General features: G+C 49.8%; 1 protein-coding gene across 1 annotated transcript in view; it reads left to right on the top strand.

Moving 5' to 3' along the window:
* ATAD5 (ATPase family AAA domain containing 5) overlaps window positions 1–22,447 on the top strand; it is a 440,833-nt gene that overhangs the window by 69,994 nt on the left and 348,392 nt on the right. Inside the window, exon 10 of the mRNA XM_078654387.1 lies at window positions 15,952–16,284. Within this exon, the coding sequence (XP_078510513.1) occupies window positions 15,952–16,284 (333 nt within the window). The remainder of the gene's footprint in view (window positions 1–15,951; window positions 16,285–22,447) is intronic.

Genomic DNA, 22,447 nt, shown 5'->3' with positions numbered 1-22,447 from the left:
ATCTCTCAAATAGGGGGCGACGCTATCGGGTCGGAGTTTATATAATTCGATAGGGAGACCATTGGGACCCGTCGCTTTTCCAGTATTCAAGGACCGCACTGCCAAAGCTACCTCATCGGCGGTAAGTTTACCGTCCATAAGGTCCCGATCCTCCACCGACAGACATGGAAGCTTGCTATCTCTCAATAGTAGACACAAATCTTCCTCCGGTCTATCTGAAACGGACGTATAAATAGTACGGAAGTATTCAGCGAAACGGTCTACTATCCCCTGTGGGTCGGTCATACAAGTCCCGTCCATAGCTTCAACCTCTGGGACGACCCGATCTGCTCTGTCTTTCCTGTCCAGCCAGGCTATCAACTTACCGGCCTTGTCACCTACATCAAACAGACGCCCCTGTTGCTCACGACTGAGAGCCCTCACGCTGTCAGTGACCAATGTCCTATACTCAAGCTGCTTAAGCTGTAAAACATGCAATCTGGCACGGGTCACCTCCTGCTCAAAGTCCGTTTCTATATTAGCTATTTCGGATTCGAGTCTCACTACGTCCTCCTCCTTCTGCTTTTTAACACCTGCGATCAGGGATGAAGCCTGACTACAGTCTTAAACGCCTCCCACAACGAAATCGATGACTAAACCGATCCCTCATTATCCTGAAAATAATGCTCAAACACTTTTATCAAATCCTTCCGGATTTTGGGATCACGCAGATACCAGGGATTAATGGGGGCCACTCTACCATTCGAGCCGGTAGCAAAGTCAAAACTAACCCAAAGAGGAGAATGATCAGATATACCTTTGGCCAGATGTCGTACTTCAACAATAGACGAGGCCTAGGCCGCAGGCACCAGACCATAGTCAATCCGAGAGAGACTCCCATGAGCACCAGAATGGAAAGTGTATTGCCGTCGACTAGGATGAAATAATCTCCAAGACATGGAAGACTTGAATGTAATAAATCTATCGGACAGAGAAATATCAGAAACAGAGAAATCACTCCTACAGCAGGGTCTAAACTTTTGCCCGCGTAACACCATTGATATAGCCCAGACCAGGATAGATTTATACAAATATATAAGAAATTAAACTGGCCAAAATTTTCAACGAAAATGATCAAATGCGACAATAAAAAAAGAACACCAACAGAACTGACAGCAGAACTCGAGGTTAGAGATGCAACGGCCTTCTCTCTGCTGGTGAATTTGGACATCACGAATGAAAATAAAAATATAGAACCAGAGACAGCATATGCCCAAATAGGATCCAGATTGAATGGCTTCAATCCAAAGTCTAAATTTTATCCACACCTGCCCCCCCCCCGGAAACAAAATTGATGTGTTCAGTGATGCAGTAATTCATGAACTATATGAAATTAAACCAAAGAAATTTCATGGCAATCTGAAAGAAAATGAAAGGCAAGCCCTGAAAAAACTAATACAAGATGATCAAATTATCCTGAAAATAGCAGACACAGGAGGGAACATCATTGTTTGGAATAAATCTGATTATGAAAAAGAAGCCCATCGGCAATTGAATAATACAGAATACTACGCCAAACTGAAAACAAATCCAACTTGTAGTTTCAAAAAAGAATTGGATGAAAAATTTGAGGAATGGAAAATTGAAAACCTGCTAAATGATGACGAGGTTAAATATCTAAAAACAGATCACCCGGTAATGGCGACTTTATTTTCTACCCAAGGTCCACAAACATGCAACAAAACCGCCGGGCAGGCCAATTGTATCCGCAAAAGGATCTTTATATGAGCCAGTATCAAATTATGTAGATCACTTCTGAATGCCATTCGTGTTAAATTTGACCTCGTACGTAAAGGATACTAGTGACATGCTAAGACATCTACAAAACATTCCTTGGCAAGAATCTTACAGTTTAATCACAATGGATGTGATTTAGATCAAACAGTGGCGGAAATTGTGGGAGAACATCCCAACATAACATATAAAAGAGCGGGAAATTTGAAAGACAAGCTGGTGCAGAACCATTTCTGGTAAAACCAAAGCAAAAAGAAACCGTGGTTAAAGGCAACAGGTTTTGTCAAATGCTCAAATTGTAAGGTGTGCCAAATTGCGAAGAACACAAAGGAGGTGATTGGCATAATCCGGAAGATATGGCACATATGGCAACTGATAAATTGCAAAACTCAATATGTTGTATACATTATCGAGTGCCCATGCCCATTAAGATATGTGGGGTGCACGATCTGTGAAGTCAAAAAACGGATCCTTGAACATGTTCGGGCAACTGTGAAAAAAGACCGGAGTAACGCAGTTGCAAAGCACATGTAGAAGAAACATGGAAGTGACTGGAAACTTTTTAAATTTTATGGTGTGGAAAGTGTGGAAAAACATGTAAGGGTTGGAAATCGTGAAAAAAGACTACGACAGTGTGAGTCACGATGGATTCTATCACTCAGAACCTTTGCCCCACATGGATTGAATCAGTACGAGGAGATGCATGTACATCTGGGCTAAAAAGTATTAACGGAAGTAACTCATGAAAAAAATGGATTTTAACATGAACTTGAAAATCTTGTGGGACCCTTATTGATTTACAAACTTGAAAAAGCAGATTGAATGGAACTTAATTTAGTACATGATGGTAATGTACCAAAACAAAAATATGAAGTGATCTAACTATGATTTTCCTTTTTGATTATTTTTCTTTTCCCTTCCTTTTTGAAGTAACTTTTATCCGTTCCTTTCCTTTCCCCCTCACCCCCCCCCCCCCTTTTTTTGGCAATTTTAATTGGTATATAGAAGTGTTGAAACACAAAGAAAACCTTTTTATATAAAAAAAATATGCAAATTTATTAACTTACATGATAGGTTAAGCAGTGTTAGTAGCTGATATATCTGTGATCCTACAAAGATTTATTCAAAGTATGAAATTGAATTAGAATATTACAATCTTGATGTCAGAAATAAATGTATGCCCACTGGAGGGCAGGAAACACAGAAACGATTAGAACATTTCATAAATTGAACCTAACCCATCGCTTTATCACTTGTAAATAATAATACACAAAATGAAACATGAACAGGGTTTAATAACGCCACGAAGCAAGGGACTGAATGGAGAAAGAATGAATCACGATTGAATAATGTATTGGAACTGCATGTCCCAGAATTCCTCGGCTGAGGAAACAAGAAGTCAGATGTTGTATGCAAAAAAAGTATAAACATTGTAACCTCAATATGCGAGATCAACCGTGATCAAGGTGTCGGGGGACACCGAAACGCGCTGGTTGTGCGATGACCCGTGTGGATTATAAATAAAAGAAGATTATTGTGCAAATTGCCCGTGAGTGCTCCTCCATTCTTCTTGGTGAGAGAAGGTTTTGAAGAATATTATACGGCTTGGCTCCGCCGTGGATACTGTAACAAGCAGAGATGTTAGAAAAGGCAAACACTAACATTATGATTAGAATTGTGGCTATGCAGATACTAGAAATAGTCTAGATAAGCCAAGAAGTTGAAGGAATGAGGACAACTGGGTTGTTATTGAATTAAATATGTATGCACTAAGGCACATTGAGCGAAGTACACTAAAAATAGTTAACACTTAGGGTGGGATATAGTTGTTATTTTTAAGCACTTTTTGTTATGCACTTTAAAAAATTACTATTATGGTGATATAAGATGGGGTTTTCTTTGTGAAAACACAACATGAGAAATATTGAAGATGAATAAAAAGTACTTTGGAAACTTCCAGTGACACAAGCTATATGTCAAAAAGACTTAGTCATGGTTTTTTGATGAGCATAGACGCATTTAACTCAGATAAACATTCCTATGAATTCAGGGTAAGCAATTTTAGTAATTGTTAGACGGAGACCCAGAGGGTCGGCCGAATACTGGGGGAGAGGCCTCCGATGAGGGCCGTCTCCGGCGATCGTACAGACAGGACACCACCCTCCCCACAGATAGACACCACACCAGGATGAGATCGACACTCTTTATATATGGTTCTTGTGGCAAGGTTATCAGCGGTACAGGATTCAGGACTCGAGGGTCCTCCCAATTCTAGTCTCTGTAGGGAAAGGGGTAGCGGGTCAGTCTCGGTACCGGGTCGGTACCGGGGGGGGGGGGGGGGTGGTAAGAGGGAAGCTCACAATCATCGAGCTTAGGAGTCTGCAGGGTCGGGCCGCGGCAGCGCCGGCAGGCCAAGGCGATGGTTCAAGTACAGAGGGCCGCGGCAGCGCCGGCAGGCCAAGGCGATGGTTCACGTACAGAGAGCCGCGGCAGCGCCAGCAGGCCAAGGCGATAGTTCACGTTGCAGAGGGCCGCGGCAGCGCCAGCAGGCTAAGATGATGGTTCACGTTGCAGAGGGCCGCGGCAGCGCCAGCAGGCCAAGATGATGGTTCGCGTTGCAGAGGGCCGCGGCAGCGCCAGCAGGCCAAGACGAAGGGTTCACAGGGCAGGGCTGCGGCAGCGCCAGCAGTCCGTCAAGGATGAGTTCTTCTCGGTGTCTCTCGACTCCAGGATACAACTGCCCTCCTGGTCTGGGGCTTCCTCAGTTATAGGGCTGGATCCCTTTGATGTCCGGACCCTCGCGCCTTGAGGTCTGGAGGTCCGGAGTGAGGGGGTCCCGACACCTAGCAGGGGGTTGGAGCCAGCGCCCAGGGAGGCCGGGGGTGATCGACACCCGGCGGAGGAGAGCTGTTGACGCCTTCTTCTGTCATCGACCTGCCAAGTGGTCTCTTTACCTCCTGGGTGGAGGTTGGTGCCTCGATGTCGGGGCCGGGCCAGGCCCAGGGTTGGGGTCGGGTCGAGGCCATGCGGCCTCGTGCTGTAGTGTCCAAAGATGGCGGCTGGGCCGGGGCCATGGTGCTGACGGGGACCAGAGCCAGCCGGTACGGGAGGGTTCAGGAGCTGGCGTCCCGTTGTGGACGGGTTGTGGGTTGCCTCGGGGGGGTTGCCGGGGTGGCTCTTGCTGGGGATTCAGGGAGAGCCGGGGTCCGGGCCCCGTTGTGCGGAGGGGGGACGGCCCAGCCACGAGGCCTGTCCAACATGCGTCCCCCCCAGCTGAAGGCAGGAAGAGTCAGCCATCCTCTTGGGGACTCTCCTCGCCGAGGCGGAAAAAGCGTGACAGGCCGTCTGCATTGGCGTGGTCCTGGCCTGGACGATGCTCCACAGTGAAGTCCATCCCCTGTAAGGAGATGGACCAGCGCAACAGTTTTGGATTCTCCCCCCGCATCTGCATCAGCCATTGCAGGGGTCGGTGGTCTGTCTGCACCCGAAAGGGGGTGCCGAAGAGGTAGGGCCGGAGCTTCTTGAGGGCCCATACTACGGCGAAGGCCTCCCTCTCGATGGTGCTCCAGCGCTGTTCCCGGGCCAGCAGGCGTCGGCTGATGAATGCCACTGGCTGATCGACTCCCTCGGTGTTGAGTTGGGAGAGGACGGCCCCCACGCCATGATCGGAGGCGTCCGTCTGCACGATGAATTCCCGGCCGTAGTCGGGAGCCTGGAGTACGGGGGCAGTGCACATGGCGGCCTTCAGCTTCTCGAAGGCCGATTGGCAGTCCGGAGTCCAGTTGATCGTTTTGGGGCTCTTCTTGGATGTGAGCTCCGTGAGGGGCCCCACGATGCTGCCATAGTCCTTCACAAACCGCCGGTAGTACCCGGTGAGCCCCAGGAAGGCCCGGACCTCGGTTTGGGTCGTCGGGGGTTGCTAGGCCTGGATGGCAGCGATCTTGAGCTGGAGGGGGGCCACCAGACCGCTTCCCACCTGGTGTCCTAGGTAGGTCACTGACCCTTGGCCCACCTGACATTTGCTGGCCTTGAGGGTGAGCCCGGCCTGCTGGAGGGCGTGTAGAACTTCCCGCAGGTGGCGGAGGTGGTCGGTCCAGTGGTGACTGTACACAGCGATGTCGTCCAGGTAGGCGGCGCTGAATCCTTCGAGGCCCGCCAGTACCTGGTTCACGAGTCGTTGAAATGTTGCCGGAGCGTTTTTCATGCCGAATGGCATCACCCTGAAGTGGTAGTGACCGTCCGGGGTAGAGAAGGCGGATCGTTCTTGGGCCCTGGGGGTGAGGCCGATTTGCCAGTAGCCCGCTGTTAAATCGAAGATGCTCGGGTAGCGGGCGGCCCCCATACGGTCAATCAACTCATCTGCCCGGGGGATAGGGTGAGCATCGGTCCGGGTAACGGCATTCAGTCCCCGGTAGTCCACACAGAACCGGAGCTCAGGGGCAACGCCCGGGGCGGCGGCCTTGGGGACCAGGACGACGGGGCTGGCCCAGGGGCTGTCCGAGGGTTCGATCACTCCCAGTGTTAACATCTTGGACACCTCGGTCTGGATGCAGGCGCGCACCCGACCTGGTACGCGGTAGGCCCTGTGGCGAATAGGGGGGCTGTCCCCGGTGTCCACATCGTGAAGGCACCAGGGGGTGACCCCAGGGGTGAGAGAGAACAAGGATGCGAATCGTGTCAGGAGAGCTAGACAGTCTTGACGTTGCTCCGGGGCCAAGGCCTCGGAGAGTCTGACCCCTTCCACGGAGCCATCCTGCTCGCGGGTCCCCAGCAGGTCCGGAAGGGGCTCGGAGTCTTCTTCCGTCCCATTATCGGTAGCCATCAGGAGACTGAGTTCTGAACGTACAAAATGGGGCTTGAGTCGGTTGGCGTGGAGGACCCGTAGGGGGTTCCGGGAAGTTTCCATATCGATTAAGTAGATGACGGGCCCTTTGCGTTCGATCACCTTGAAGGGCCCGGACCATTTGTCCTGTAGAGCACAGGGTTCAACCGGGGACATCACCCAGACCTGCTGTCCCGGCTCGAACTCGAGGGAGGAGGCGTGCTGGTCGTACCATTTCTTCATGTCTTCCTGACTGGCTTCAAGGTTGGCTTTGGCGATCTCCCTGAATCGCCGGGTCTGGTTGCGAAGGGCCAAGAGGTATTTGTACACATCCGGGGGAGTTTTCTGGGGGGGCCTCTCCCAACCTTCCTTGACTAGGCTGAGGGGACCCCGGACGGGGTGCCCGTACAGGAGTTCAAATGGGCTGAAGCCTAGGGATTTTTGCGGGACCTCTCGGTAGGCGAACAGGAGGCACGGGAGTAGCACGTCCCACTGGCGACGGAGGGGGCTCTTCTAGGCCCATGATCATTCCTTTGAGAGTGCGGTTAAACCGCTCGACCAATCCATTTCCTTGTGGGTGATAGGGGGTCGTGAATTTGTAGGTGACCCCGCACTGTTGCCAGAGAGACTTCATATATTTCGAGATGAAGTTCGTGCCCCTGTCGCTGACGACCTCCCGGGGAAAGCCCACCTGGGAGAAGATCCCCATCAGGGCTCGGCCTACCACAGGCGCCGTCACGGTTCGGAGAGGGATAGCCTCGGGATAGCGGGTGGCGTGGTCCACCAGGACCAGGATGAACCGGTGTCCTTGGGCGGTTCGGGGGTCCAGGGGCCCCACAATGTCTATTCCCACCCGTTCGAACGGGGTGGTGACGACTGGTAAAGGCTGCAAGGGTGCTTTGGTTTTTCGGCCACTTTTTCCGCTGGCCTGGCAGGTGGGGCAGGCCCTGCAGTGGTTGGTGACATCTTTTCGCATCCGGGGCCAGTAAAAGTGGGTCACCAGGCGGTCGTACGTTTTGTCCTGTCCCAGGTGTCCGGCCAGGGGTATATCATGGGCTAAGTTCAAGAGGAAATCTCTGAAGCGGAGGAGCACCACCAGCACCCGACTGGCCCCCAGTTCTGCAATCCTTTGCTCACTGTAGAGCAGGTCATTGTCCCAGTAGATCCAGTGGGCACCCGAGGTGTCCCCTGCGTTCTGGGCAAGGGCTTGCTGCCGGAGTCCCTCGAGGGAGGGACAGGTTCTTTGTTCTTGTTGGAATTGTTCCTGGGTGGGGCCCCCCTCTTGACGCCACTGGGCCAGGTCGGGGAGGTCCGGGAGCCGACCGGGTCCTTCTTCGGTTTGGGCCGGGAGACTTGCTTCTGGGGTGGCCTCCTCCGGGATAATCGCGGGAGGAGGCTCCGGCCACTCGTGTTCTCCTGGACTGGGGACGGCCCGGGCGGTCATGGACCGGGTCGTAGCACAGACCCATTCGGGGAGGCCCAGCATCCCCAGGTGCTCTCTCCGTTCGACTGCTGCCCAGGGAGAACTTTCGAGATCGTTCCCCAGGAGGCAATCCACGGGGGCATCATCGCGGACAGTTACTTTCAGCATCCCTGATACTCCTCCCCATTCGAAGGGGACGTAGGCCATTTGACATAGACTTTCTGAGTTGTCGGCCGACCGGACAGGGCAAAGAATGTTCGGCAAGATCTGGTCCGGGGCCACCAGATGACAGCGGACCGCGGTCACACTGGCCCCGGTGTCGCGGAGGGCTTCCGCCCGGCGGCCATTAATGTTGACCCACTGGCTGTACTTCTGCGTGTTGGCGGGAAGGGGGGCCCGAGGGATCAGGTCTCGTTCCCCTAAGCAAACCAGGGACATGGCGGCCGGTTCCCACTCAGGCTGGTCGTTTTCGTACTCTTCTTGGTCTTCCGGGTGCTGTTCTTCCCCCAGGGCTGCAGCAGCGACCTGGCGGGGTAAAGGGTTCGGGTTCTTTGGGCAATTGGGATCATTTGCGTAGTGGCCGGGTCGCTGGCATCGGTGGCAAGTGATGTTGGCTCGGAAGCCGGGTCGCATCGGGCGTTTCCCCTGCCGGCCGGGGGCGGGGTGTTGCTGGCGGGAGTCACCGGGCCGGTGTCCCTACCCCGGCCCTGGCCTCCTCCTCCACGGGGGCGATGGGGCCCTTGGGCAGTTCTGTGCGCTTCGCTGGGTCCGTTTCGGCCAACTCGGGTGCTTTCCCATCGGTCAGCTTCGGCGGCGAGCTGCCGAGGTCCCGTTAGTTTACTGTCCAGGAGGTGCTGTCTGAGTTCGATGAAGCAGTTGTTAGACAGGTGCTCCCACACAACAAGGTCAAAGAGCTGTTCGTAGGTGGTCACGTTGCTGCCCTTGATCCACCCCTCGAAGGCCCGGCTAAAGAAGTTCACGTATTCCACCCAAGTTGTACCCGGGATCCGTTTGCAGTCGCGGAACCGCTGGCGGTACATCTCGGGTGTGAGTCCGTATCGAGTGAGGAGGGCGGCCTTCATGTGGTCGTAGGATGTCATCAGATGGTCCGGGAGTTGCAGCAGGGCGTCTCGCCCTTCGTTGACAAACCTCCCCCATAACCCGGCTCCCCAGTCGCTTCGGGGAATCCGGTGGGAGGTCATGGCTACTTCGTACGCTTTGAACCATTGCTGGATGTCATCGTTCTTGTAGTACTCTCTGACGACATCTTTGGGTATGTGGACCTTGGGGGTCTGTAGGGGCAGGAGTGTTCGTGCGCTCGGGGACCCCGAGTTCCTTGTTCTGCTTCCGAATCTCTAGTTCTTTGAGGTTGCGCTCATGTTCGTAGGTTAGCTTCTTCTCTTCTAGCTCTCTCTGCCTTTGTTTCTCTTCTCGCTCCTCTCGGAGTCGTAAGTGTTCCAACGTTATTTTTTGTTCCGCCAATTTGAGTTCTCCATCTAAGCGAAGTCGTGCCAGTTCTAATTTATGAAGCCTGCTTTTTTCCCGTTCCCGGACCTCTTCTGGGGAGAGACCCGATCTTCTTTCTTCCGTCGGCGTGGGGCTTGTTTCGGGTGTCCCGTGCCTTTGTGTTTGGGGTACGGTCGTACCCGTCTCCGCCCAATGTTCCAGGGCTCGTTTGAAGTCCTCTTTCGTGCTCAGTTCTGTGGTTGAAATGCCTAATTCCATGCAGAATTGTTTCAGTTCTCTGTGGTTGTATTCTTCCAGCTTTTCCATCTGGAATTTTTCTGTTGCTCCGCTCTCTTTTGTTGTCATGGTGGTTGTGTGTTGTGTGTCGTGGGGCGAGTGACCCTCTGTACGATTATGCGTAGGTTCGGATCGCGCCGCTGGCCACCAATGTTGGACGGAGACCCAGAGGGTCGGCCGAATACTGGGGGAGAGGCCTCCGATGAGGGCCGTCTCCGGCGATCGTACAGACAGGACACCACCCTCCCCACAGATAGACACCACACCAGGATGAGATCGACACTCTTTATATATGGTTCTTGTGGCAAGGTTATCAGCGGTACAGGATTCAGGACTCGAGGGTCCTCTCAATTCTAGTCTCTGTAGGGAAAGGGGTAGCGGGTCAGTCTCGGTACCGGGTCGGTACCGGGGGGGGGGGTGGTAAGAGGGAAGCTCACAATCCTCGAGCTTAGGAGTCTGCAGGGTCGGGCCGCGGCAGCGCCAGCAGGCCAAGGCGATGGTTCAAGTACAGAGGGCCGCGGCAGCGCCGGCAGGCCAAGGCGATGGTTCAAGTACAGAGGGCCGCGGCAGCGCCGGCAGGCCAAGGCGATGGTTCACGTACAGAGAGCCGCGGCAGCGCCAGCAGGCCAAGGCGATAGTTCACGTTGCAGAGGGCCGCGGCAGCGCCAGCAGGCTAAGATGATGGTTCACGTTGCAGAGGGCCGCGGCAGCGCCAGCAGGCCAAGATGATGGTTCGCGTTGCAGAGGGCCGCGGCAGCGCCAGCAGGCCAAGACGAAGGGTTCACAGGGCAGGGCTGCGGCAGCGCCAGCAGTCCGTCAAGGATGAGTTCTTCTCGGTGTCTCTCGACTCCAGGATACAACTGCCCTCCTGGTCTGGGGCTTCCTCAGTTATAGGGCTGGATCCCTTTGATGTCCGGACCCTCGCGCCTTGAGGTCTGGAGGTCCGGAGTGAGGGGGTCCCGACACCTAGCAGGGGGTTGGAGCCAGCGCCCAGGGAGGCCGGGGGTGATCGACACCCGGCGGAGGAGAGCCGTTGACGCCTTCTTCTGTCATCGACCTGCCTAGTGGTCTCTTTACCTCCTGGGTGGAGGTTGGTGCCTCGATGTCGGGGCCGGGCCAGGCCCAGGGTTGGGGTCGGGTCGAGGCCATGCGGCCTCGTGCTGTAGTGTCCAAAGATGGCGGCTGGGCCGGGGCCATGGTGCTGACGAGGACCAGAGCCAGCCGGTACGGGTGGGTTCAGGAGCTGGCGTCCCGTTGTGGACGGGTTGTGGGTTGCCTCGGGGGGTTGCCGGGGTGGCTCTTGCTGGGGATTCAGGGAGAGCCGGGGTCCGGGCCCCGTTGTGCGGAGGGGGGACGGCCCAGCCACGAGGCCTGTCCAACATTAATCAATTGAATAATGTTTGATAAAACGTATATGCATTTAAGCAGGAATTGTTTTACAAAATGTATTTTACATGTATTAGGAAGAATTCATGTGTTCAGGAAATGAAAAAAAGACTCAAGTACTCACAGACTTGTCTTCTATGTCTAATAATGCACTTGCACTTTAGATAGGTGTGTGTTTCACAACAATGTTGTCCTGTGATCAAGGCAGGGATCTGCTGAAACGCGTCGTGAGGGATGGTGGCGTTCTGAAATAAACTGAAGCACTGAATTGGGTCTGCCTCGTCTTCTTTTTACAAGTCAGAGTGGAAGTTGTGGCTGAAGCGAGCATTATACACCTCCTGATATATATATATATATATATATATATATATATCAGGAGGTGTGGTTCGCGTTACAGCTCTAAAAGCGGGAAAACTGAAACCTGAAAAACATTCAACCCACTGGGGCACTACGGGGCCCAGAAGGCTGAAGTAACGGCCCCACCCACTGAGGCTGGTCCTCTGTATAAAGTAATGCCGAAAACGCTGGTGAGTGTTTTGGAGAGATGCCACAGAAGAAGGGAACTTTGGTTTCTGAAACGCGTGTGGTTTTATTCCTGATGAACTTTCATGCTCCGGTGTTTGCTGAAGCTGCCACGGAAGAAAGTGAGAGAGTGAGAGAGTGAGAGAGTGAGAGAGTGTGAGAGACACACCCCCACCCTGTGTGTGTGTCTGTGTGTGTCCTCTCTAGATATGATAGAGCTTCCTGGGACGAGAAGGAGGAGATACTCCAATATCTCTCAGATGAACATAAAAAAGGGAATACCAAATTGTCTCAGGGGGAAACTTAATTTCGAACACTACAATTCTGTGTGCACTCTGCTGCTGATACTGCACTATTATGAAGGCATGCTTGGCTTAGGATATCCGGCTTTAAATCCGAAGAACAGCAAAACCTTCTAGCCTTACCATTTCATGAGTAACACCTTTTTGATTCTCAAGTGGATACCCTCCTTGAAAAAATAAAAAAAAAGATGAGGAGACAGCCAAAGCTTTTGGGGGAGGGGGGCTACAGACACCATCTCATTGTGGCTCCTTTTCCTGCTCCTCTTTCCGAGGAAGTTCCAGAACCACCTCCCCTGAAACCTTCCCCTCACATCAGCGGGCTCAGACATACACACACCACCTCACCTAGGGGTGACTGCAAAGGCTCATACCGGGTAACCACTCCAGAGGTAGAGGCAAGTGCAGATTTACAAAACCATCGGCCACAATGCCCTGACTCTCCCATCATTCCCCCGATCACACGACACCTTTTGAGGGTCAACTACAGTGTTTCCTTCCTGCTTCACGGAATATCACCTCTGAAGAGTGGGTGTTGGATAGTAGCCAACAAGTTATTGCCTGGAGCTCACTTCCACACCGCCCAACATTCCACCTCGCAGCCACAGACTTTCCCCACAACATAAACAGTTGCTCAGCTAAGAACAAGCTCTTCTAAAAAGGGAGCTATGGAACCTGTCCCACTCCGCCAACATGTTACAGGGGTCTATTCACAATACTTCCTTATTCCTAAAAAGGATGGATCTCAGACCAATCTTGGACCTCCGACCTCTAAACCATTAATTCTCTCAAAGCACTTTCACATGATTACTCTTAAAGATTTCATACCTTTATTACAGAAAGGCAACTTCATGGCTGCTCTCCACCTCAAGGACGCCTACTTTCACGTTCCTATTCATCCAGCACATCTCAATATCTACGTTTCATAGTAAACGGTCAGCATTTACAATTCAAGGTCCTCCCATTGGGGTCACTACTGCACTCCGCGTCGTCACCAAATGTCTCACAGTGATAGCGTCTCACCTGCGTAGACAAGGCATCAGGGCCGGACTGAGAACCGAAACCGGCCCTGGCAAAGTGCTCGGCCGGCCCCCTGGGGGTGCGACCGAGCTCTTTGCCAGGGCCGGTTTCGGCCGATTTTGTTACACGGCCGATTTTGCAGCTATGCTGCTAAAACGGCCCTGTAACAAAAACGGCCCCCAGGGCCCAAAACCGGCCCCTTCCCTTGCGGCGCACCGGGGGATTGACCGGTGCCCGCAATGGCCAGTCCGGGCCTGCAAGGCATACATGTATTTCCATATCTAGACAATTAACTCCTCAAAAGCCCAAAACATTAAAAGGGCCTCCAACATACACAATCCACCATAAACCTATTGCCTCAACTAGGATTTACAATCAACACATTAAAGTCTCACCTTCAACCATTTCAACCACTTCCAATATAACCTTACCTAGGGGTGATTCTCAATTCACAACTAGGTATTGCTTTCCCAAACACTGCCAGGATGCAAGCATTCCAGGCATTTATTCCCTAATTTACACCAGGTCAACAAGTAACAGTCAGGATAGTCATGCGTCTCCTCCGCATAATGGCTTCATGTGTAGCCATAGTACCTCATGCCAGACTGAACAGGTCTGTTAGATGAGTGCTTATTGCACCGGTGGACTCAAGCGGAGGGTCAATTAAAAGATCAAGCTTGCCACTCTCTGCAGTAGTGGAACATCAACATCCTGTTACAGGGACGGCCATTCCTAGACCTGGTTCACCAGAGGACAGTAACAGACGCTTCCCTTACAGGATGAGGAGCTCATTCCCAACATCTCACTGTCCAGGGCCTCTGGACACCAAGTCGGAGGTCTCCACATAAATCACAGTGAGTTACTAGCTGTTCACCTTCCTTTCTTACCTAATTGGCAAGATAGTTCTCATCAAGGCAGACAACATAACTGCAATGTATTTTCTCCAGAAGCAGGGGTGCACCAAGTCCCCACAGCTTCCCTGTTTAGCCCAAACCATTTTGTAGTGGGCACTCCGATTCAACATTTGCCTGTTTGTGTAATATCTCCCAGGAGTGGACGACAACTTTTCAGGTCTCCTCAGCCTGAGACACCTACAAATCTATGAGTGGGAACTGCACCCACAAGTCCTACTCCAGTACTTCTAGCGTTGGGGACAACCACATATAGACCTCTTCACCATAGCCGAAAACGCAAAATGCTCAAACTTCACCTCCAGCTTCTCACTCTGACAGTCCTGGGGCAATGTACTTAGGATAAGCTGGCCCGCGATATTTGCTTATGCTTTTCCACCTCTACCACTGTTGCCATTTGATTCACAAACTTCAGCAGACATCTCTCACCCTCCATCCTAGTGGCTCCCACATGGGCACGGCAACCATGGTTCAGCACACTTCTCGAAAGGTCAATAGTCCCCTATGAGGGACTGCCAAACAGACAGGACCTTCTCACGCAGAACCATGGACAAATCAGACACCTCAACCCCAGATCACCCAACCTTGCAATCTGGCTCCTGAAGTCCTAGAAATTGGATACCTAAGTCTCCCATAATATATTGATATTCTTTAATAGGCGCACATGCCTATTTTTCGCACCTATTATGCTGCCAAATGGAAAAGATTTGTTCACTCTTGTCAATCCAAACACATTGATCATTTAGCAGCTAAGTTACAGGACGTTATCTTCTACTTATTTCATTTACGTACATCAGGTTTAGCATTTACATCTATAAAGCTACACCTAACAGTGGTAGCTGCATAGCTTCAGAATAGGCAACACACTTCCCTATTCAGGATTCCAGTTGTCAAAGCCTTCCTAGAGTAGCTTAATAGTCATATCTCCTAGTGCTCCAATAACTCCCACATGGAATCTTGATATTGTATTGACAAGATTAATGTGCCCTCAATTTGACCCCCTCCACTCCTGCCTTCTCCAATTTTCATCTTGGAAGGTAACATTCTTAATTGCTATTGAGTCACTCAGACGTGCCAGTGAGCTTCAGGCATTAACTTTAAAGGAACCTTTCTTCCAAATACATGAAAATAGGGTTGTACTTCGCACCACCCCCACATTTCTTCCTAACTTCCTAAGGTGGTTTCACAATTCTATCTTATTCAATCTATTGAACTACCTGTATATTTTCCACAACCTTACTGTGTTGCAGTAAGCACTCTCTGTATTTTAGAAATAAAATGAGCTCTCATGTATTATATTGATAGGACTAAATCATTCATAAAGACACAACTATTTGTCGCTTTCTCAAAGCCTGGAGTTCACTCCACTTGTAAAAAAAGGAGCTTCAGTGGCCTTTCTAGGAAACATATCTATAGCTTACATATTTAAAGTAGCTACATGGTCTACCCCGCTTACATTTACAAAACATTACTTGGTATGTACTGGCCCACCAAGCAGTCCTATGAACACTATTTCAAACAACTGTAACTCCCACAGGTTAACCACCACTTGTGTAGAGAACTGTTTTACAGTCTATGCTAAGCATATGTATCTACAGCCACACACGCCTCAAATCAAAATTTTTACCCAGTAAGCCTCTGTGGCAACTAGTGCGATAGATTCACATACGCCCACCCTTAGCCCCGGACACCTGTGCTGGTGGTTTACACATATGCACCACAAAACTCCTTTCGCTTGGACATCGCCTTATACTATACTTTACTTCCAGTTCTATAGTCTCCAGTCATGCAGGAAAACAGAGAGTTGATGACCATGTGCATAACCAGTAACAGGAGAAGTCACAATACCTTGTGATTCGGAAGACTTCTAAGAAAAACAACTTGCACACATACAAGCCCAACACTAGATGGTGGACTTATGCGAAGTATGTGAATCTCCAGCACTACATGCTACAAATTGATGTTTACTGTGAATGTAACATTTTCCATATATATATATATTGTATAAAAAATGTTGTTCCATTAAACAAGAAGTTTATTTCCATTAATTAGGATGCACAGATTTCCCAAATTCAGAAGTTGGTAGCCAATTGATGTGTTCTGAAGACTCTGAGAAAGAAAACAAAAGGAAGAGTAAAGAAATGCTTAAATCGAAAAGAAGGAAAGGATCCAGCAGTTTTGGGGACCTAGCTACCATGCACGAAGAAAATCCTGCTTTGAGAAGAAGCAGCAACTCTGGTGAAGTAAAAGCTGAAGAATCCTTTAAAGGCAAACTCAGTCGCTCTTCTAGGAAAAAACAAGTCGAATCTCCTGAGGAGAAAGCAGAGGACTGTGAAGTTATAGTAATAGAGGACTCTGTCTCTACATCTAAACTTGTGTCTTCAGGTGAGTGATTTTAACTTGTATTCCCTTCTTACTGGTGTTTTTCTCATAGTTTTGTATGTTTCTGCAATTTGAAATTTGATTAAAACCATTTCGTGCCCAGATTCCCTACGCTTTGTGAACCTAAAATTGGACGATTAGAGTAAATTTGTGTTTGTAGCTTGATTTTTCTTTAATTTACTCGAACACGATGCTTGTATATTTTTTTTGGTCCATCAAGGGTCTTCTTGTGCTACACCCATTTCAGCTAGCTGGTGAAGACTTAAAAAGTCTTGTATTGCAACTTATGTTCCTCTGTGTAAATGCTTGTTGTCCACTGATGATTCATGTTCTCTTGCACACCAAATTAATTATCAAATTATCCCTTTTGGACCCTTCACTTTCCGGGCATACTGAAATCAAGCATCAAAGTTCATTCTAGGAAGTGGGTTAGAAACGCTGATACACCAGATTCCTTAAAAAAAGGCTTTATTTATATTCAGGAAGGTAAAATAGAATAGTACACATATGAAACATAAACAGAAAAATTGGAAGGCCTGGGCATGGGTTCAGATATTCCAGACATCTACATAGCTCTTCGTGTTCCGAATCTGTTTTTTTGAGCCAGTATGTGGGGGATACTGGGGTATTTTTTATTTTATTTATTATTTATTTAGAAGTTTTCTATAGCGCTAACAAGACCCGAAGGTATCAGAGCGCTTCACAGTAGTGGGCATGAAAAAGAGAACAACATGAAACAAACCCAATAAAAGCAATCGGCGACAGACAATTTGGAAAGAAGAAAAGTTCGGACAGCAGGGCTTCTCAGTACTGGATTCAACAATAACGCATGGATTCTGAGACGTTTGCAGCTCCAAGTTATCCATAACCAAGGGAGCGGATCAGGTACAAGGATTTAAGTTGGCTCTTGAATTCTGCATAGGACGGTAGAGTTCTGATGTGCGGGGGGATGGCGTTCCATATTTTGGGGGCATTTCCTGAGAAAGAGCAATCCGCAGTTCTTTTCCTTCTGGTTTTTGGTAGGATGAGCAGCAGGGAATTAGAGAAATACAATGTACAATGTTTGCAATGCTACATCCGTTCTCTGCCGTAGTTTCTTAGGAGGCCTGAATGCAATGTTGAACAACCTAGTGGGTTTGAGCATGTGTGGCTCACATTTTAGTACAACATTTCAGGAACCAGTAGTCCGCAAACCTACTGTCCTTGTCCAAAAAGTTATTCAAGGTGTCAAAAGACAGTTCAGCAGTGTCTTTTAAGGTGCCTGTCAATGGTCCAACGGTGTTGTAGGTACAGGATGTAGTTGAAAGTTTACTGCATTAAAGACAGTCACAGGGAAATACCAGTTGTGGATCTAAGTCGTCTGTAAGTCGAAGTCATGAAGAGATAATTAGCTGCTGGATGGAGAGGGGACTCAAAGGCATACAGTGACTCAGCCACTGTGGACTGGACATTGGAATTTAAAATCGGAAGTCAACCATGCCTTTAAATGCAGGCAACCTGAATGTAAATACCAAAGGGACTCCACATATAGTTTAAGGATCATGACAACCAGCTGTAATTGTTAGGATATTATCCCAAGGCCTAGGATGAAAAAGATAAGCCGGTGTCCGTCTGGGGCTAGAAACTGGGAGATATGGCTTAGTCTTGATTCATGCATGCTTCTACTCATGCCTGGAACTCTGCTTCTCTCCAGGCCTGTTATCACACTGGCAGTGGTGGAGTATCCTTGTAGGCCCTTACCTTGTCTCTCTAAAGCCTCTCGTATTAATTAGGCCTCTGATTTTGTATCTAAACTTAGGGGGTGCTGTAAAAATACAAAAAATGTCAAACATCTTCTCCCAGGATTTTCTGAAATTGCACAAAGACATAACGAGCTTATGTTCTCATTAGATGCTGTGCAGAGCAACACAAGAAATAGGTAGTGGGCTTGCATAAAACAAAGGTAGAACCTTGTTTGATACAGAGCAGATGTAATTTTCCCTGAGCCAGCCGGACTATTCCTGTGACTAGAATTGTAAATTGTCTGTCATTCTCCTCTTAGCCTAGTTGGTTTTGGCATTAGCCTCCGGGGGGGAACATCTGTGAGGAACTCAATCTGTATTCCAATGTTATGTCAAACAAAACACCACCACATTGTCCAAAGTGATGTCCAACCCTTGCTGGTAAATGGACTACTAAAGAATACGAAAAGTATACAAAAAATGATGGATGGAATGCTTGAATTAATCTCAGCCTATCGTAATTACTTGGTGTGAAACTGGTTCTGGGTTGCTTGTGTTCCAGTTCAGGGAGGACCTGGCTTGATAGTTCTAACTGGACTATTCCCACTGGAGCAGGATCAAAGCTGATTTGCATATAGCTGGTTCCAAACTGAGGTGGCATGGTATACAAAAGAGTGACTGACTGCGTTGCAGCCCTGAGTATTTGCCTGAGCTCAACCTGTTGCAGCCGGAAAATCCCTTATTTTCTTTGTTGGGTAAAGTGATGTCATGTGTGAAGGTAGCCAGAGTTATTGTTTGTAGGTTTTTTTTCCCCCCTCCTCAGTTAATTTTGTTTTTCTATTATGCACTTAATTACCAAACTCCACTGCGCATGACTGTTGCCTGTGGGCAGAAGTGATTGCCCACAGGACCTGGCCGGTGGCCAAAACCTGCACCCTACTGTGGCCAGTCTACCCTAGCTGTGCATTGCCTTCAGCTGTGCACAGCAGAGATTTGCTGCAGAGCCAGGCCTCCAGTCAAATCCACTACAGGCAACCAACCCTCAGTGCACATAGATTTTTTTAAGTTTTTTTTCTTTTAAGTCTTAGAAATAAACTTTTGGCGGGGGGAGGGTTAGCTAAAAAAAGTTTCTCTACCAAGGGATACTAATCAATAGTCATAAGCACTGAATGATCTCCATCCATGTGCGGGACCCCGAAGCATATACAAAAATACATAAATATTTGTATGTTTAGAACAAGAAGTACATAGGTCTATCCAAACATACAAATACATGTATAAACACCTAAATATGCAGCCTATTATATGTCCAATAGGCTAAAAAAACGCCAAACTTACATGTTTTCTATAGTGTGAAAATAATATTGCATACAATTACTGTCATAGAGAACATGCACTGCAATAGTGTCCCACACCAAATTTTTATTTTCATAAAAGAAGCCGGGTAATAGCAGGCAATTATTCCAGAGGCTGCATAGATAAATAACATCACTGTATAGAAAAAACTGGCACCTTGCCTTTAAGGATTCCAAGAACCTGGGCACCGTGCCTTTAAGACCTCCAGAAGCCCCCTTCTCCCATCATGCACCACAGGTGACGGATAGGTCAGTTCTTTTTTCCGGCTACTTCTGTGAGGATCCTGGAGCTTGTGCTCATAAATTTTTTGCTTTTCTAGTCCGAAATTGGTTTCCTAACAACTTTATTCGACGTTTTCTGCTGCTGGGATTGATTTCCAGTATTTTTCTGACAACTTAGTTATTTTTGGGTCAGAAATGGCAGCTTTATTCTACAAGTGCCCTTACTGTGGGAAGAAGATGGCTACATCTGACCCTCACTCTGTGTGCATTGTGTGCTTGTCATCCTAATACAACCCAGAGGTTTGTTCTTATTGCCAACAATTTTCAAAAAGATCTCTGAGCGACAGAGAGATGATCAGGCTTCTTGCCTCGGCGGAGAGAGGAAAACACCATAAAAGTGGCCTAGTGAGTAACCCTACCACTAAGAAGCCCTCCTCTCAGGAAAAACAGAAGTGGCGAAGATATGCCTCTCCAGCCTCCAAAAGTAAGAAAATTCCTGAGTGCTCGCCGTCGAGATCAGCGTCTGAACAGGTGAGACTCTCCTCCACCTGAGAGACTGGTCGACGCGAAGAGAACATCCATCGACGAAGAGTAAAGTGACATTGAGGCATACTACTTGGGGCTCGAAGTATGGTTACGACGGACCTAAGTCGTCGTCGAAGCCTCCGTCAACGTCAAGACACCTGTCAACGTCTCCGCCTCCTTCCCAAAGGTCGGTGTCGGGAGGATCGTCGACAAGATCACCCCCGCGGACCCACAGGCGGTTGACGTTGAGGGCACAGTTCCCGTCTAAGTCGACGTCGAAGACGCCGCATGTACACTGGCGGTTGGCATCGAGAACACCTTCACAGTCTATGTCTAAGAGACCGACGTCGAGAGCACCGCCTCAACAGTGTAAATCCTTAAGTGGATCTCCGCAGCAATAGTCGACGTCTATAGTGGCACATTCCGTGTTGTTGTAAAGACGTAGAGGGACAGAAATCCTGCCATTTCTGCTGGGGATGTACCAGAGAAGCCTAGATCGGCGTAGAGATCTCTGCGCTTAACATCTAGAGGAACATCTTCGTCACCTGGCATCACCATCATCCTGGTTACGCCGAAAGGTTCTCCGGCTCCCAGAGAAAATATCCTTCAATCCATATGTCACTGTAAGCTTTTCAGTGCTGGCGGGCTTAACAGTGAAGGGCAATAGACGGGTCTTGGTGATAACTGGTTTTATTGTGCTAAGTAAATAGTCCGAACAAGTCTTTCTCAGGACTGGGGTTCTCCTGGGAGATCTACTTCGAGACCTCCGTCTTCGGCGGTTGTCGAGATGTGAAGTCCTCCGATAGCCGGTCAGGCTCCGTCGGGCTGTGGTATCTTCGGGGTCCGTCTGGGCCTCGCCTCCTCCCAAGGGACCAGAAAGAAAACAAACAAAGGACACTCGTGAGAGCGATGTCCGGCTAAGCCAGCCGTATCAGGGAAAGGGGGTGAGGATTCAAACCCACGCGTGCTCCCGCTCTTCTGTATCAGTGAAGGGGGCGTGATGGGGGTTATGTGCTCGGAATGGGGAAACAGGGACCCAGGGATGTCTCTCAAGGTACCGTAGGACCTCCCTTTCGTCCCACCCAGCCCCTGAGACGATTACGCACCTGCACGAGCCACGCACCTCCCCCGGGTGAGTGGCTGGGCGACACGTGGGGTCGTTGGCCTCCTGGCGTCTCCACGTCCGTCAAGGCTCCTCGTCCTCCACCTAGCGCGTCTTCCGTCTCCTTCGATCCTCTCTCTCGCCGTCCTCTCTCCTCTGCCTCACTCCAGGTGTACAAACACACCTCGTCGTCCCGGACTTCCTCTTTTGACGGCGTACCTTCGCTCCGTGACTCCGCCCACTCATTGGCTCCTTGATAGTTAAAGGGCCAGTCTCTCTCCGCCTCCTGTATCACAGCAAAGTCTTCCCCTGACCCTTGATAGTCTGTCTGCTGAGGGATAGAAGAGGGGTTAATGCACGCACTTTGCAGAGACTCTCGCACTCGCATAGGTCCCGAACTCTGAACGGGGAGCCAAGCCACGGGCGCCCCGTTACATTCCTCCCCCCTAGGACGCTCACGTTCGGGGAGCGGATGGCGGGACAGGAAATCCGCACCCACATTTTCAGTCCCCTTCTTGTGCCGCACCGTGAAGGAATACGGTTGGAGGGACAGAAACCAACGCATAACACGTGCGTTATTGGATTTGTTTCTGGCCATCCAAAGGAGGGGGGCATGATCAGTGAACAGGGTAAACAGATGCCCCTCCAGATAGTATGAGAGCTTTTCCACCGCCCACTTAACTGCCAAACATTCCTTTTCTATGGTGGCATTGCGCAATTCGCGAGGAAACAATTTCCTGCTAACGTAAAGAATGGGGTGATCCCTACCGTCCTGCCCCAACTGAGAGAGTACGGCCCCTATGCCATATTCTGAAGCGTCAGTATGCAGGGTGAATGGCTTCGCGAAATCAGGGGACGTTAGCACCGGGGTGGAGGTGATGACATGTTTGAGGTGGGAGAAGGCAGATAACATGGCCTCAGTGGGTTGGATGGATGTTGAGGACTTACCGGGGTGTCGCAAGGCATCCGAGAGGGGCACCGCGACATGAGAGAACTGGGGAATAAAGCGACAATAATACCCCACCAGACCCAGGAACGCCCTCAACTGTTTTCGGTTGGCTGGGAACGGGGTGTCTGATATCGCTCTGATCTTCTCAATCTGGGGCTCAATAAGCCCGTGGCCCAAGACATATCCCAGGTATTTTACCTTTTGGTAAGCGACTTTAGATTTTTTTGCGTTTATCTTTAGACCTGCCCTTTCTAGGGCCAAAAACACCTCATGTACATGGCGTAGATGATCA

The sequence above is a fragment of the Lissotriton helveticus genome, chromosome 7 (assembly GCF_964261635.1).
Source record: "Lissotriton helveticus chromosome 7, aLisHel1.1, whole genome shotgun sequence".
Taxonomy (NCBI): Eukaryota; Metazoa; Chordata; class Amphibia; order Caudata; family Salamandridae; genus Lissotriton; species Lissotriton helveticus.
This window is presented reverse-complemented; position numbering and strand designations above follow the sequence as displayed.